General features: G+C 50.7%; 1 protein-coding gene across 13 annotated transcripts in view; it reads right to left on the bottom strand.

Annotated features, from left to right (window-relative positions):
* Positions 1–16,223, bottom strand: part of pleca (plectin a) — a 39,621-nt gene that overhangs the window by 22,814 nt on the left and 584 nt on the right. For 4 of the 13 annotated variants that reach the window (XM_077591167.1, XM_077591170.1, XM_077591169.1 and 1 more), the window contains exons 2-4: positions 15,860–15,897; positions 14,228–15,745; positions 12,431–12,644 (exon numbers count right to left, since the gene is read on the bottom strand). In XM_077591167.1, the coding sequence (XP_077447293.1) occupies positions 12,431–12,644; positions 14,228–15,745; positions 15,860–15,897 (1,770 nt within the window). Of the gene's footprint in view, positions 1–1,025; positions 2,783–3,664; positions 4,012–5,536; positions 5,685–9,390; positions 9,581–11,686; positions 11,850–12,430; positions 12,645–13,845; positions 14,007–14,227; positions 15,746–15,859; positions 15,898–16,223 lie in introns of those variants that run through there. The other 9 variants (XM_077591172.1, XM_077591175.1, XM_077591176.1 and 6 more) reach the window with 9 other exon arrangements.

Consider the following 16,223-nt stretch of genomic DNA (forward strand, 5'->3'; position numbering starts at 1 on the left):
ACACTTTGTAATGCACTCACTCACTCACTCACTCAGTGACTCACTCCCTGGTAAACACGACTCCCAAGATTGAGCCAGGTGAAACATTAACCACTCACTCACTCACTCACTCACTCACTCACTCACTATACCAGGGGTTCCCAAAGCGGTCGTCGAGGGCTGCCGTGGGTGCGGCTTTTTGTTCCAACTTTGACCAATGAGATTTGGGCCGAAAACAAGAAACGCCTGACTACAATCCACTGATTGCACTTGTAAGACACCAGATTGGTGAAAAAAAGGTGTCCTCTTTCTGGGTTGGAATGAAAACCCGCACGCACCCACCGCGGCCCACGCTGGAATAGTTTGGAGACCACTGCACTATACCATCCGTCAACACCTCATCTCCCTCTAGCGGACATTTCGTGCCATGACACGCCTGCAGCCTGGAGGAAAAAGGGGCGGGGCACGGACAGTAGGGTTTGGGTGGTAGTCATGGTAATACACTGAAAACAGTGGTCTCACAGGCAACCACAGGCATTTTACCGAGGCATTAAAAAAAGGGGGGGGGGGATGTGGATGTCATATGAACGCAAGGACATCTCCGTGCATAACATTCATTCCAGGGATGGGTCATCTTTTCCTGCCGGGTCATGCTGAACAACAAATAGAACATTTAGGAAGATGCAAATTCCTACTCGAGACCGTAAGACCAACGGCAATTGCAACAACACTTGTTAAAGATTTTTAAAAAAGAATTGGCCCAAAGAAGTGCGGCATCAAAGAGCTCAAGCACCCTTGTTAAAGATTAAAAGTGAGCAGACAGGTTGGTTGGCTGTCTGTATTGAAACTAAATGAAGAAGCAAAAAGCAAAAGACGGCTCCTCTAGTTTCCATTTTCAACAAAGTCCAATTGAAAGCAACAATGTTTTGGGCCAACCCTCAATTAGCCGGTCCCTGATTGATTCCAGACATCACCAATCCATCCCAGAAGGGGAGGATAGGCTTCCCCGACTGGCCCCGCCCCCTCCGCCCCGGGCTCAGCCCTACCTGCGCAGCACATGCGGCTGTAGAGGTGCGCTCCCATTCGCTCGCGAGTCATCTCGTGGATGAAATCCACGGTCCGGTACGTCGAGGCCGATCCCACCGCTTCCATCTCGACGTCGGCGACGGAAAAGCCCCCGGTGGAGTTTTTGCCGTGACTGACTTTTGTCTCTACGCGAGCTCCGTGAAGGAAGGGGAGGAGGAGGAGGAGGAGGAGAAGAAAAAAAAAAAAAGGCCGGTTTCCAATTGCACCCAAGTCCAACCCCCTTCCGTCGATGCGTTCAGTGGCCGCCCGTAAAAACATCCATTTCTGCAATGCGCACGCGCCACTGGCTATTCTTTTCCACCCACTTTCTTTTTTTCCCCTTTTTTTTTTTTAAACGCCTACTACTTGCATAACTCACCCACCCAGAAGTCCAATGAAACACAGAGCCCTTTTCCCGTAGTCATAAATAACTGCAATTCCAATCCCTTCCTATCAAAACAAAAGCAACTATCAAAGAGGCAAAGTCAAAGCAAAACTTGCTTAAAAGTGCAGTGTCGTAACATTACATGGGATTATTTCATAAAAATAAATAAATATCTTGCCAACCAAGTGCTCATCGATATGCATCTTTCTTGAAAGACTTTTCAATGTGAAGAATATTTGGTATTTTGTAAGCATCTCAAGGTCAGTCATGTCATGCGAGCACGGCGGGCACATTTAGGCTCCGGCGGCCATGTTTGCGACAGCTGCGCATCGTAAATAACCCGCGCCGGCCGGCTGGCACCGTAGCTAAGCTATTGTTGTTGAAGTTTGCTTTAGAAGCAGTCCATGGGAAAAGCCGCCAAACCAAGGCATATCTATCCACTTTTGCTTTTTAGATGGGGGGGTCCCAGAAAAAAATGAGCAACTCTTTCTGGAAATCCGACTCTAGCGAGATCACAGAACCAGCTCGCTGTGGAAAAGATGAGTCACCACGGTTTCATATGCCAGCCACACCAAAATGGCACGCTTCCTGTCTTATTCCGCATAGCTGCTTTCAATATTTTTTTTCTTTTCGTCGTTACCCGTCCCCCTCGTCAACAAAGGAACATTGTTCTTTTTGGGTGCGGCAAAAAAAAAGCGTGCCACTTTGCCCTCCTCCATCGAGTCTGTCATTATCGAAACCAAAGGGCAGAGCGACCGACCGACCGACCGAGCGACCGACGGGCGTGCGATCGGAGCGGCGCTTTGGGTGCGGCTCCGCGGCGGCCGACCCGATCGTTTCTAACGTCGCGGTGAAGAATGGTTTGTTTGCCGTCATCGCTTCCAAGATACGAGAAGCGCCAGTGTCAAGTTCTTGGCAGTTTTTTTTCTTCAAAACTGCCCTCTAGGTCCAAGGCACCTTGGACTCAAAGCTACGCACGCAAATCTTAGTCATCATGATCTCGTGCTATCAAATTCACAGGCGAGAGCAAGATGGCCGCCGGCGCGTCCTCTGTAACGTGACGCTTTGTCCAGTGCAAACAGGCCGAGTGTTGACACGGAAGTTTAATATTTGCACGTCATTTTACAGTCTGGATGGAAGCGGACGTTGGGATACGGAACCGCCATCGTGACAATAAAGCCCGTAGAGAGGCTGAAAAGCAACCAAGAGAGTCGCCACGGGGCGGGCCGTCTGAACACTTGACACGTGTAACCAGACGCCCGACTCAACTTCCTCATCAAGCGCAGTCAAATGTTCATTAATGACAGGTGCCCGTTCGCTCGAAACTAGTCGAGCAGGTTGCGGTGCGTTCTGACGAATTGTCAAAGAACAAAAGGTCTTTCATTTCCTTTTCCGAAGCATTCCCAATGACGTGACACGTTGGCAAATATACGTTAGAGGCGCCAACGCAAAAGGTATTGGACTGGATTCAAAAGAAGGCTCACGATAAAAATGTTCCGTGCGTGCATAGTCCAAAAAATGGCTTTCCCGAATTTGTGGGATTTTTTTTCAGCAATGCTTCAGCAAACCACTAGAGAGTGCCGACGTGGCACTTTTAGGACGAGTAGCGACAAAAGTCCAGCGACAATACGACAAGATTTTTGCCGAAAAGAAACGTATCCCAATACGGCGACGGAGCCAAAAGTGATCAGAGAACCATCGATAATAAAATGGGAAATGACAGGCGCTAAATTTGGGGATATTCAAGCACATTTGACAATTCGGTCTAGTCACTCAATTTTCAGGCCGACGGGGCAATTGTTTAAGTTTCCATTTGGGTCAAATCCAGGTCCATTTCCGTTAGCTTCTCTATGCAGTTTCGCGTTACATGTGACCATGAAGCTAGCATGGTTTTCTTTGCGCTTGGGTCAAATACTGTTGACTTTTGGGTAAACTTGAACCAGACGTTTAGCCAAGCAGACGTTTGTTGTCACGTCAAACACACCCAAAAGGGAAGATTACTGAGAAAAGCAAAAGTGACACGAGGGCTAAGAGCAGGGCCCGCCTCCCGGGCGGCATTTATGGGGTTAACTCAACAGGAAACCGAGTCACGGAAAGAGGGGGGGGGGGGGGGGGGGGGGGGGATTGACGGCAGACCGGATCACAGAGCGCGAGGAAGGACGCCGTCGAGGACAGAGCGAGCGAGAGTTGGGGGTTAGGGGTGGGGGAAGAAAAAGTTAGCGCCACGGCGCTTACCTTGCTTGCGGCGCAAGCGGCGGCGCCAAAGCAACAGCAAGGTGAACAGGTGGCCCGCCGCCACCAGCGAGGGGAAGAGATTTCCTGGGGGGCCGGCCGGCATCGGGTCTGCCTTACGTCTGCGGCCACCGGGGGGCTTTGGACGTGGGGGGGGGAGGGAGAAAGCGGGGCGGGGCGACAGACAGGTGAGGAGGGAGGGAGGGAGGGAGGAAAGCAACACAGGGTGCGGGGGCGTTTTTAGGGGTGTGGTGCCATCCGGGCAGTTTGCGAGCCACAGCCAAGTCCACGCTACGTTTTCAAAGAGAGAGAAGTCGAAACAGGAGCGCGCCCGCTCCGTCAACTCCCTCCCAAACCTCCCTCCCTCCCTACCTCCCTCCCTCAATCACTCCCTCCTTGACGCTTAGCTCTACCTCCCCTTCTCCACAATGATACCAGACGAGAGCTAGGTTGTTTTTTTCTTCTCCATAGTCCGAGCCAGAAGGACTCTACATGTGAATTTGACTCAAGTAAAATACACGGCAAGTCATCCAGGAAAAAATTCACTCTGCCGATACGATTGCGAAATTGTGCCATGACAAGTCATTCCGGGCCAAAGCAGGCCGTTAATAATACATGGACTTTAAATAGGAAGAGAGCCAGGTCTGATAGTGAGTTCAAAGTTTCCAAAACCCCTCAAGCGGTCGCAGTCATTTAGCCACGGCGGAATCATGTGAAGATGACTCTTTGGTCCCTTCACAACCAAGACAAGAGCCCATATTGTACATCGGAATGGAGGAGCAACGTGCCATCAAAGCGAACGACCACCTCCAGCGAGAATCTTGTGGCAAACTTCTTAGAAGGACAGCCCATTTCATCACCGCACCAATTGAAAAGGGAAGGGGGCAAGGCATTATCCCACCCCCCGAGAAGCGGCAATTTAGCAGAAGTCATCTTGAAAGAGACTCTTCGTCTGCACCGCAATTGATTACGGAGCCAAAAGGGCGTGGGCACGGCCGGTATCGATTGGCGGAACGAGGGAGGAAGGCGGGGGCGCCGTTGGCTCTCCCAAAGGCACCCGGTGGCGAGAGAGAGAGAGAGAGAGAGAGAGAGAGAGAGAGAGAGAGAGAGAGAGAGAGAGAGAGAGAGAGAGAGAGAGAGAGAGAGAGAGAGGACGCCGTGGCAATGACAAGACCGGGCCGACAGACGCGCACCAAAATAGTTCAAGTGTTTGCTTAGGTACGGAGGCTCTCTTATCGCCGAAAGGGCCGGTCGCTCCGGCGACTGGGAAGCAAATAATCCTACGGGCAAAATGGTCGGCCAGAGTGAGCCGTCTGTAATGGAAATCACAATGAAGAGCGCCTGGTTTGACAAATGACCATGTTATATCTATACACAGATGGACATGCTAAGATATGGCGTCCATTTTGTTTTGGGCTTGGAAATGCCCTGCGATGGGTTGGCACCCTCTTTCGAGGAGTCCCCCTGGCCAAAGTTAGCACCCCCGTGGAGAGAAGTCAAAGCGATGAGAACTGAATGAATCCGTCTACAACGGTTATAAAAATACAGCCCAAAAAAGACTTGGGGGTTATTTTGTCCCAAATCTGGAGCCAAAGTTTTCAGAGGCAGCACGAAAGATGTCTGGAATTCCCGCCCCCTCGCCGCTCCCAAAGGGAGGAGTCGGCGACGGCTCCCACACGTGCGACGTACGTACGAATGAACGTACGGACGGACGGACGGACGGACGGACGGACGGACGCTCGGCATCCCGAACGGCCGGTCGCCCGCCGACTCGGGCACGAGCCCGCTTAGAGAAGAGCATGTTTTTCAGGGCAAAAAGTTGAGACGAAAGAGGCGAGAGGCGAAAGGCAAAAGAGGAGAAAAAGAGGAGCATACCGCCAGGAGATCCAGGACAAACGCAGCAGCACAAATCCATCCTGCCTTCTTGCGTGCTCGCCACTTTTGGACAAAATCCTCCTCCTCCTCAGACCTGACCTCTCCACATTGTGTCTTCTAATCAGAACCCAATGGGGAGGCGGAGGCGGATGGATTGGAGGGAGGGAGGGAGGGAATGAGGGAGAGAGGGAGGTTTGGGAGAGCGCGAGGGGGGCGCTAGGGAAAATAACGGCTTCCAAAAAAATAGCAAAAGCAAACGCTGTGAGCTTAGTGGAAAGAGCATCTCATGCGTGCTGCTGCTGCTGCTTTGCCCTGGATGGCTTCCATGTGTAGCAGGAAAAGAAAAAACTTGGACAAAGGACGGAAAAGTACTTTGACAAAGAGGCCTCTGTGGAGGTCGTCATAAAAAAAATAAAAGACAAAAAAAAAAAAAAAAAGCTGCGCCCTTTCCGCGTGATGCACTTCATTTTTCTTTTCTTGGCTCAACACATTACAGCAGAACATGATGGGCTCGGCTAACGGTCGATTCACCGGCTTCCACTTTTGTTACCGCGACAACAACAAGAATACATCCAATTTAGCCATGGATAAGACCAGAAGAAGTGCTTTGTGAACTTTAAAAAGTACAAGTGACTCCCAAGTCGCAGCATTCCACCAAAACGAGTCCATTTGACTCATTTAGTCATTTGGACACACTACATACAAGACCACCGCATACAATCTAAAAGAATTGAATCAGATTCACTTATTATTGTCAACTCATTTCATAAAGTCAGCCTGGTCTACAATTAAGATAACAAAAGAAGAGCCGGGGGGCCCAAATGACTCTCTAGCACCACTTCTGGCCAAAGGTGGCATGACAGATAAGCACCAACAGATGCTCCTGTAAAGCCAGGCCTGAATTTGCGGTCAAAACAAGCCCAAGGGAAAAACTAAACCAAAGCTTAGCCTACAAAAATAACTCAATCAAATGTCCTGGTGGGACTTTTCTAAAAAAGCGTAGACACGCTGACACCTATTGGCAAAAAGACGGCACTGTGGCCACCGACCTTGACCGATCTGAATCAAAAGCTCCATCAAGTCTCGGCTCGCCGCCGTCACTTCCATTCCACGTCTGGTCCACGGCGAGAGAAAAGAGAGAAAAGACGAAAAGCCAAAGTGCTCGCTGGCCGGCCCGATAGAGACGCGTCAAGGGGGGGCCCGCCGTCGCCACCGCCACCGCCACCGCCGCTTGCCACATGAGGCGCCCTCTTTCAGCCTCCCTGCCAGCTGGAAAACATGAGGCCGTCCGTCTGCCTGCGCCAATGGCACATTTCCCAACACAACTCTATAATGTTTGAGTGACTTTTTAAAAATCCTACTCCTATTTAAACACGTGACCGTATGATCCAGCAAGGAAGTTATTTTGCTCTTCAAATTGAAACAGGAAAATGGCTTTTCAACATTTAGATCAAAATCAGATGGCATTTCTTGCTTTTGATGGCTGCATCAAGAGTAAACAGGACGCTTGCTAGTCAATACGGACAATATGAAGACGGTAGAATGGAGCTCAGAATAAAGGGAACCCAACAAGCTAATGTTCTTCCTGTCCATATTGACTAGGACAAAATGACGTTGATAAAACGGGATGTTCCGGTGGCAGCGCAGTGAAGCCCAGCCAATGGAGAACCCCCATCTTTAGACCCCAGGACGCTCGCTTTTAGAGCGCGACGTTTCCCTTGGAAACGACTCGACTCCGTTCTCGCCGTTCACAAAGACAATTGCGAATATGTTCTTTCCATGACAAGCGCCTCGAGAGGCGGAGCTAGCGTGGTTTTGGGCCACTCCAGAAATAAACTGCACCCTTTTGCCTCTTAACTTCTCCCCCATCATTTGCTTTTCAACACGGCGATGGAAACGGGCCCTCCTCTGGTTTTCATCTGCTAAAATAGGACTGACTTCATTAAGACCCCAGACGGGGCTCCAAGACAAAAACTGTCAAATGTCAAAAGGCTGCGCTTATTCATTCCATTCATCCAAAAGACCGACAATGCGTGTCGCCCACGCCGAGCCATTCTTCCGCTCCGCCTCACGTGCGACGAGTCAAGACGGGAGGGACTTGTCAACAACATCCTAACATTTGGCACACTGCACGCCAGATTATAGGAAGAAATGTTCCACAGTAGCACGAGCCCCCCCTGGAGGAAGAAATGCGCCATCGCAGCACTAAGCGGCAAATTGCCATCCGACTGGTTTCAAAACAAGAAGAAGTCTACCCCACCAAGAGGAAAATATGACAGAAGAGTGGAAGAAACATCGGGCAATAGTTAAAACACTAATAACTGCTTGTGCGCAATATTATAGAGTGCCATTGAATCTAAAAACATAACGTGAGCGCCAACGAGAGCAGTGACTCGCGGGCCAAAAACATTTTTTACGCTAAAGGGACACTTGATTTATTTGGTAAAACTCAATCTCGACAAAAATGATACACATGGTCTCTTTTTAAGAGGGAGTCTAAGTAAGCAAAATTATGCGACAAAAATGATACACTGTCTCTTTTTAAGAGGGAGTGTAAGTAAGCCAAGTCAAGGGAAAAGCTTGGAGTAGCTCAAATATTTTGCCAGCCATCGGCTGGGACAAAAGCAGGTGAGAAAGAAATGGCGTCCGCCAGCGAGTACGTACTCGGAAGGGACCTAAATGAAAAGGTGGAATATGCACCCGGTCCCCTCAGGCAGGCACCCACCCAAGATAAATCAAACACGGCACGGAAGGTGCGCACGCCATGCGCAAACTCCCCGAGGGTGATTTTAACGACATGACGACGTAGACGTGGTATCCTTTGATAGTCAAATCATCAATCAGTCAGTTACAAATGTCAGTCGTCAAACTTTAGCACTTTCAACGAAGCGGGCGTACGCTACAAACTTTGTACGTACTACGAGGGGGAAAACACGGCGCCACCTGTGGCGCTTAGAGCGCCGACTTAGCGGAGCCTCGTCAAAAATGAGGTTACGTTGAAACGGCGACGGATCAAACGTGGCCCGGAGAATTGAAAAGCTTTCGGTCTGTCCCCCTTTCAAGTCACTTCTAGCCAAATGCAAAGCCCTTCAAAATGGAGATGGGTTCTAAACTAAGCCCACGAATGAATGTTGGCTCTTTGGTATTTCCCACCCAGATGGAGACAGGGTAAAGCCTGAAAATAAGATGGCAATATTTGGCTCCAGGAGTAGGCCAAGGCCGTTTGGCTAATTATTTTAGTCAGTGGGAAGAAATGCATTCCAGTTCTGCCCGTCAATTTGAGCCAATTTTTTTTACAAGGGCCCCATGAAACCAAGGAGTTTTTTGTCGCTGGATTCCAAAAGCTCTCTCTCTCTCTCTCACTCGCTCTTTCAAAAGGAAGGAATTTCCCAATCTACTTAGTGAGCTGGCTTTTAAACAGGTGACTCCGTTGGTCAACAACAAAGTGAGTTGTTCTAGTTTAATCGGTAAGTTATGCAGCAAGTTAGGTACCATGTTAGCCAGCAAGAAATTTAACAGGAAAGCGTCGTGTTAAGGGGTTAACCCGCAGCAAGTAGTTAGTAGGACGTCCGCTTTGTAGCGCTCGTGATCACGCACGCCTACGCGACCGCATCCGCCGAAACATTTGGCCCGTGGCGCAATCTACGCTTGTACCTCATTTTTATTCACTCACTCCTCAAAGAGGCATCCCATTAAAAGGGAAGATGGCTCGCGATTGGCCGCGCAACGCCGCCGATGGGGCGATAACCGCACCCCTTCCGATGCACTTTTGGTCGGCGCGGCAACGCCGAGTCGCGCGGGACGCGGCCGGCGGCAGGCTCCGAGAAAAAAGGACTTTGGGACGATGACGGTACCTTTAAGAGAGCTGATCTCGTGCTGGATGGACCTGGCCGGATCCATGACGCGCTGCAGCCTATCTATCGCCTGACTCTTTCTGACTCCCCGATTTGACCGCTTAGCTTTTGTTGACCCCTCCAGCCTCGCACGCAATCTCTTTGGGAAAAAAAAAGGCAAAAGCAAGGGCAAGCCAGCGCTGTGTGGCCCCACCCTGACTGACGGTGGTGCATCCTCCCCTCCTCCCTCACAGAGGGCAACCTGCTCGGGGGATTTTTTTTTTCTTCTCTTCCCTCGGCCGCAAGTGACTCAGCGTTTGCTGCACCGACCGGGGCTTTTCATCTCGCAGAGAGCGGCCAATGCGCTCGCTCCACAACATTGCCCTTCCGTTTGCAAGAAAAGCGTTTGCTGTCAGACACTTCCTGTCATATATCGATGCGGAGATATGTCGCGATACGTTTATTTAGAGAAATATTACACAGCGAGTGCCCCGCCCGCGATGGGCCGGCCACCAATTCAGGGCCCCAAGGCAGCTGGGATAGGCTCCAGCACCCCCCGTGACCCTAGTGAAGATAAAGCGGTGCTGAAAATGAAATGAAACAAAAACATTACCCAGCACTATTCTCCTAGTCTGTTTAGTTTAGTTTATTCTCATTTTTGGGCCAATTTTATAAACCTCGTCCGTCCGTTTTACATCGGTTCGGACGGGGCGCTTCGGAACGCCTCGACGTTTGCCGTCACGGTAGGGGACGTTCCGGCCAATGAGGAGAAGGTGCTCGGCGCCTCATTGGAGCCCTGACCAAAACTACAGGGAACGCTTGGTGCTCATTAAACGCGGGTGGCTTGATTGCATTCGGGGTCGTTAGTGTAGAAAAGCTGAGGGAGCGCAGCTTTTCTTTTAGGTGGACCGGCCGCTCCAATTGGCCGTGGCGTGCCTGAGCCCGCGCCTGCGCCGTTGGCCTTAGCGCCATTGTTGTGGGGGTGAGCGAGCGAGAGTGAAAGAGAGAGAGAGAGAGAGAGAGAGAGAGAGAGAGAGAGAGTGGGAGGGAGGGGTGCGCAAATATTTACCCTTTTCTTCATTAGCGAGCCGTGGCACAATCATTATTAAAAAAATGGTCATTTGTATATTTTTAACATCATTTCAATAGGTACACGGTTGATTGGTCGCCGGTCTTTTGATCACCGATCTTTTGGTCGGCGGTCTTTTGGTCGCCCGTTGTCGCGGTCGGGGCGACTAAAAGACCGGCGACCAATTGACCGCACACGTTTCAATTTATAACTATTGATGCTTAAGGTGTTATAATTATTTCATAGAATCAAATAAAAGTGTCATATTCACATGTTGAAACGATCTGTTAATGCCTTTTTTTTTTTACATTTAATACACTAGAAATAAACATGGATTTGGTGCGAGCTGGAGTAAGCCCTGCTCAAAAGGCGCAAAAATCGTCTTCACCGCGAGAGGAGAGCCGACTGAGAACTTTACGGAAAGAAATTTACAGACATGGTTTCACCTTTCGGTGGCTTCCACCCGTACGACTGTTTTTAGGATCAGATGCAGGGGGGGGGGGGGTTATGGGTTATTGCCTAAATGAAGTCAGCTGTTGCTGAATCTCAGGCTCGGGATTGGAGGAAGAAGACACTCAATCTGTGTCCCTGGTTTCCCAGATCCATTTCAGAGCACTACGCTTTGCTTCCCGACAACGAGACACCTCTGGCCGGCGAGGGAGGATTGATCTGCAAAAAGGTGCTTTTGACGGGCTGCCGACAAGTTTGCCGCCAGGTGGCCAAGGTGGCCCGCCGTCTACACGCTACGCCCAGATCATTTACGAGCGGGACTTGCGTGGCTCCACCTTTTCCCGTACGCTAACGCGGCAACGGCATTTTTGCTCGCCGCTCAAAGAAAGCAAGAACATGGCATGATACGTACAGCCAGCCAATGGCAAGAGACTCTGTCTCGAGTCACGGCATCTCCAAACCGGGGGCGTCCCTATTTTCGACTGGCAGCAGAGTGATCTGCATTGGGGGGGGCGGACTTCTATCACAAGGGGCGCTGCCACTCCATACACATACTGGCACAGCCTCTAGCTCAAAACAAACTCAACACATCTAGTCCAAGTACTACTACGGGGTTTCCCGTCACAATCCACCACCAAAACATTGCGTTTTGAACGCCAAAGCGTGGCCCCGGCCGTTTCCTCGTCACAGAGGCGTGGCACCGGAGACTCGACACGTGCGCTCGCTCGCTCGCTTGCTCGCTCGCAAGCAAAAGGGCCTCCTACGTCCGGCTTCCCGCTCCCTCCGGCCGAGCGTTACCTTTATACTTTTCCCTGACGTTCTCGTAGGCCTGCACGTAGTCCTCCTCCTGGGGCGGACGCTGGCCCGGGGTGAGCACCGGCGGCCCCCCCTCTAGGGGTCTCACGCTGGCCTTGGCGCTGGCCACCGCCTCGCTCGCGTTCATGTCGGAGCGACAGACAACAAGTGAAAGTGGGAGAAGAAGCTCCCCCGCCCTGCCTGCTGGTCTGGCCTGGCCTGGCCTGACCCAGGCTGAGCCTGGACTTTATCTGCCCCCTAACCCCGCCCCCCCCACACACACACACACAAGCACGGTGTGATTCCAGACCCTCCTCTTAAAGGCGCAGAGCTCCTGGCTATATTGCGCTCCAATGCTGTCAAAGGTCACGACGGGGTGGGGGTTAATATATCACGTGGATCTTGAAAATATGTCCATTTGCGTCTTTAAGACTTTTTCCCCCCCATCGGCGCCGCAGTACCCCACCCTGATCCTGATCAATCAATTTAAGACGGGACGAAGGAAGGAAGTCTTATTGCCCGCTTGCAAGTGGATATGCGCGCAATTCATTCGGGAGCGAGCATCCGATGACCAATCAATAGCCGTCGCAACGCAAACAAATGAGACGCCAGTTATGACATCCTTTACTTTTCTACTTAATGAAGCCATTGTTTTTTTTGGGGGGGGGGGTGCAAATTCTATTGTATTCAGGCAGGATAAAGGATGGCAGGTGGCTACTTGGTATCAAAAATGAGAAAAATGCCTACCTGCGATGCGGACGACGGCGCGCTCGGCGGGGTCCAGCACGTCGCAGGAGGCCGACTTGGAGCGCTTGATGCGCTGATGCTTGGGCAGGTTCCAGGGCAGCGTGTCGCCCGGCGACGGCCGGCCTCCCGGGGGCGGCGCCTCGCCGGCGTTCTCCTCCGACACCGCCCGGACCAGGGGCCTCCTTTTGGGCTGCTCCAGCACCTCCTCCGTCACCTGCGGTTAGGAATGCATTAGTACATGTGCGCAGCTTGAATGTTGTGCCAAAAAAACATTCCTTTTTTTTTTGTTTCTTTTGGAGATTTGATTGAAATAAGCTTTGTTTTATATATTTCTCTTTATTTTCTCATGAATGAACCCATGGACTCTGCTGAGTCATCGTCAGCCAAGGAGCAAAGCGACTGCCTGCCTGCCTGCAGCATCGCAAATCTTCTGATTGGATGGCCAGCCGACGGGAGTAAAAAGAAAAAGAAAAAAAACAACACGCTCCCCAAACAGCATCTGTCTGCTATTGGACACAAGTAGAGTGTTAGATTACAACTTCCTTCATGCTCAAGTACTATATTTGCTTACCGTTCCAATTAAGTGAGCTATTGGGAACATTTTAAGTTACATGTAGTCTTCTTAAAAGTCATGATGCTCACTCATTCAAAATTACTGTCACCAAAGTAGATGGTAATATACGTTATGTCACAAGTGTCAAAGCGGGGGACTAATTAGCCCACTACGTGCGTTTTTGTGAGCCACTCAAGCAAATCAAGTCGAACTCACGATTGATTTAATAAAAACATGAATCCTGCAATAGATAGCAGGAAGAAGCATAGCTAGATGTGGAACAAGCACGGATTTAAAAGGAGAAAGATTCGAGCATGAAGCCAGTTTGAAGCATAAAAGTTCATCGTTTAAAAACATGAATCCTGCAATAGATAGAAGGAATAAGCATAGCTAGATGTGGAACAAGCACGGATTTAAAAGGAGAACGATTCGAGCATGAAGTCAGTTTGAAGCATAAAAGTGGCATAAGATGGGCTTTTTATATTATTTTGAGGTCGCTTTATGTTCTGATATTGTTGGTTTGACGCATATCATTAAACATCGTGGCTTGGCTGAAGATAAAGAAAGTCGCACATAAGACGTCAACGATGCTCGCTTGCGCAGGTGTGCCTAATGAAGAGGACTGCGTCAGTGATTTGAGCCAACTTGCGGGGAGCAACATTGACGGCCTTCGCCGATAACTTTCGCCTTGATACTTTTTAAAAATAAATATATATACACATATCTCTAGCGAGTAAATAAGGCCGTTAACGAGGCAGGGCTGGCCGCACCTGCAAACAAACAACCGCGGAGCGAACGACCGAATTGACCGAATGACGCCGACCCTGCCAAGCCGTTATTTAGTCCGCTTTGGGCTACTCACGCTGGACATGCCGGCGGTGGCGTGGAAGGGGGTCGTGGCGAAGGGGGGCCCACGCAAACAGTGCGTTAACAAGCGCCGCATGCAGGTGTTGTGATGTCACACTTGGAGGGAGCGACGCGTCTTCCTCCGATTCTCTCCGCAGCAGCAATAGCAGCACGGGGAGAGGCGCGCATGCGCGCTGCGGAGCCTCGTTGGGACAGGGCGGGGGGACGCCATCCAATGTTGCCAATACTATCTACAAACACGCTTTCATGCAAAAACTAACTTTTTTTGCCTGCTAAAATGTCTTTATTAGATGCTTCGACGGTCTCAAAGCCGAATGAACTTCTCACGAGGACTTTGGAGCAAATGTTGTGGCGGGTGCAATGCTAGAAGAGCTCACCTTTGGTGCTCGCTGTCTCCTCCTCCTCCTCTTCCTGCCGCCGCTGCTCCAGCTGTTCTCGGGCGATGGCGAAGCCGCTTCAGATTCCCTCCGTGGCAACTCCACGGCTTCCTGGACTAACTTGAGCTTGACTTTCTTGATGGTCTTCTCCTGGCTCACCTTCTCCTCCGAGGGCTCCTTCACTGCTTTTGCCTCGACTTCATCTGCCTCCTTTCCCTGGCGGACCAGCGTCACCTTCTTCTCCACTGCTTTTGCGTTCACCGCCGCCTTTGTTTCCCGCAGCACCTTGATCTCCTGGATCTCCTTGACCTTCTTCACCGGCGTTACGTTCTCTTTCGCCTTCAGCTTCGCCTTTGTTTCCCGGGCCATTTTTGCCTCCCGTATCTCCTTCCCCTTGTCCGGCGTTTCAGTCTCCTTGGCCTTCTGAGACAGCTCCTTGACCGGTTGGGGCTTTTCCTTTGTTTCCTGGACGACCTTTGCCTGATGGATTTCCTTCACCTTCTGAATGGGCTTAACTTTCTCCTTGACCGATTTCACCTTCAGCTCCTGTGTTGTTCCCTGGACTGCCTTTGCCTCCCGGATCTCCTTCACCTTAACCTTCTCGATTGGCTTTACGGTCATCTTTCCCTCCTGGGATACCTTCTTGACTGCTTTCACCTTCAGCTCTTCCTTTGCCTCGTGCATCTCCTTCACCTCAGGAATGGGCTCAAACCTCTCTTTGATCGGTTTCGCTTTTGTTTCCGAGAGAACCCCGCCGTGGTGGATCTCCTTCACCTTCTCTTTCTTGCCCGCCTTGGTCATCTTGACCTCTTCTGCTTTCTGGACCGCCTTCCCTTTCACACGGTGGATCTCCTCCACCTCGACGGGCTTCGCATTCTCCTTCAGCTCCTGTGTTGTTCCCTGGACTGCCTTTGCCTCTTGGATCTCCTTCACCTTCACCTTCTCGATTGGCTTTAGAGTCTCCTTTCCCTCCTGGGATACCCTCTTGACTGCCTTCACCTTCAGCTCTTCCTTCACCTCAGGAATGGGCTCAAACCTCTCTTGAATCGGTTTCTCTTTTGTATTTGAGAGAACCCCGCCGTGGTGGTTCTCCTTCACCTTCTGTTTCTTGCCCGCATTGGTCTTCTTGACCTCTTCTGCTTTCTGGACCGCCTTCCCTTTCACAAGGCAGATCCCCTCCACCTGGACGGGCTTCGCATTCTCCTTCAGCTCCTTCTGAACGGCCCCCACGCGCTTGTCTTTCACGGGCATTTCCTTCACCACGCTCTTAGACTTCTTGACCACCTTCTCAGTCACTACCTTGAGGATCACCTCCTTCTTAAGCATCTTCTCCGGGACCAACTTCTCCTTTACGCCCTGGAGCGCCTTGGGTCCTTTCCGAACCAGGCCCCTGTCCTTTACCGTCAGGCTTTTGGCTCCCGAGGCCATTTTGCCGTCCTTTGCCCTCTCCATCGTGATCCCTTTCATTGGCTTCCCCTGGATGGCCTGGCCTGGCTTTTCTTTGGCTTTTTTCCTTCTCTGAAATGAAAAGGTGTTTTTAGTTTGGGCTGCAGGTTTTTGATCGAGTACAAGTGGGCAGGGCCGGACCCCTAAAGCCCGAAAGGAAGCATGACAAGTCTGGTGGGGGCTCACCTGAGGCTTGGCTTTGGATGAAGGCGCTTTCACCATCACTGTCATCATAAGGGGAGAAAGAGAGGTGATAAAAGCCCACATTTACTACCTTTACTGCACCAAGGCGGATATTCAACTTGAGAAAAATATCACAGCACATCCAAAACTATTGAATCCTATTTTTTTGTATTAAAGGAAACAATTTAAATATCCCATCTACCAATATAATATCAGAACAAAAACTATTCAAGTATCCACTCATTGGGTCCCATTGACGGCGATGGACGTCCAATCCATTGTGATTGGGAGGAGTCAAATTGGATTGGACATGAGCCCTCCCAGTGTGTGTGCGATGTTTTCAATAACTCCCCACTATTTTAGGAGT

The sequence above is a fragment of the Stigmatopora argus genome, chromosome 21 (assembly GCF_051989625.1).
Source record: "Stigmatopora argus isolate UIUO_Sarg chromosome 21, RoL_Sarg_1.0, whole genome shotgun sequence".
In the NCBI taxonomy this organism is placed as follows: Eukaryota; Metazoa; Chordata; class Actinopteri; order Syngnathiformes; family Syngnathidae; genus Stigmatopora; species Stigmatopora argus.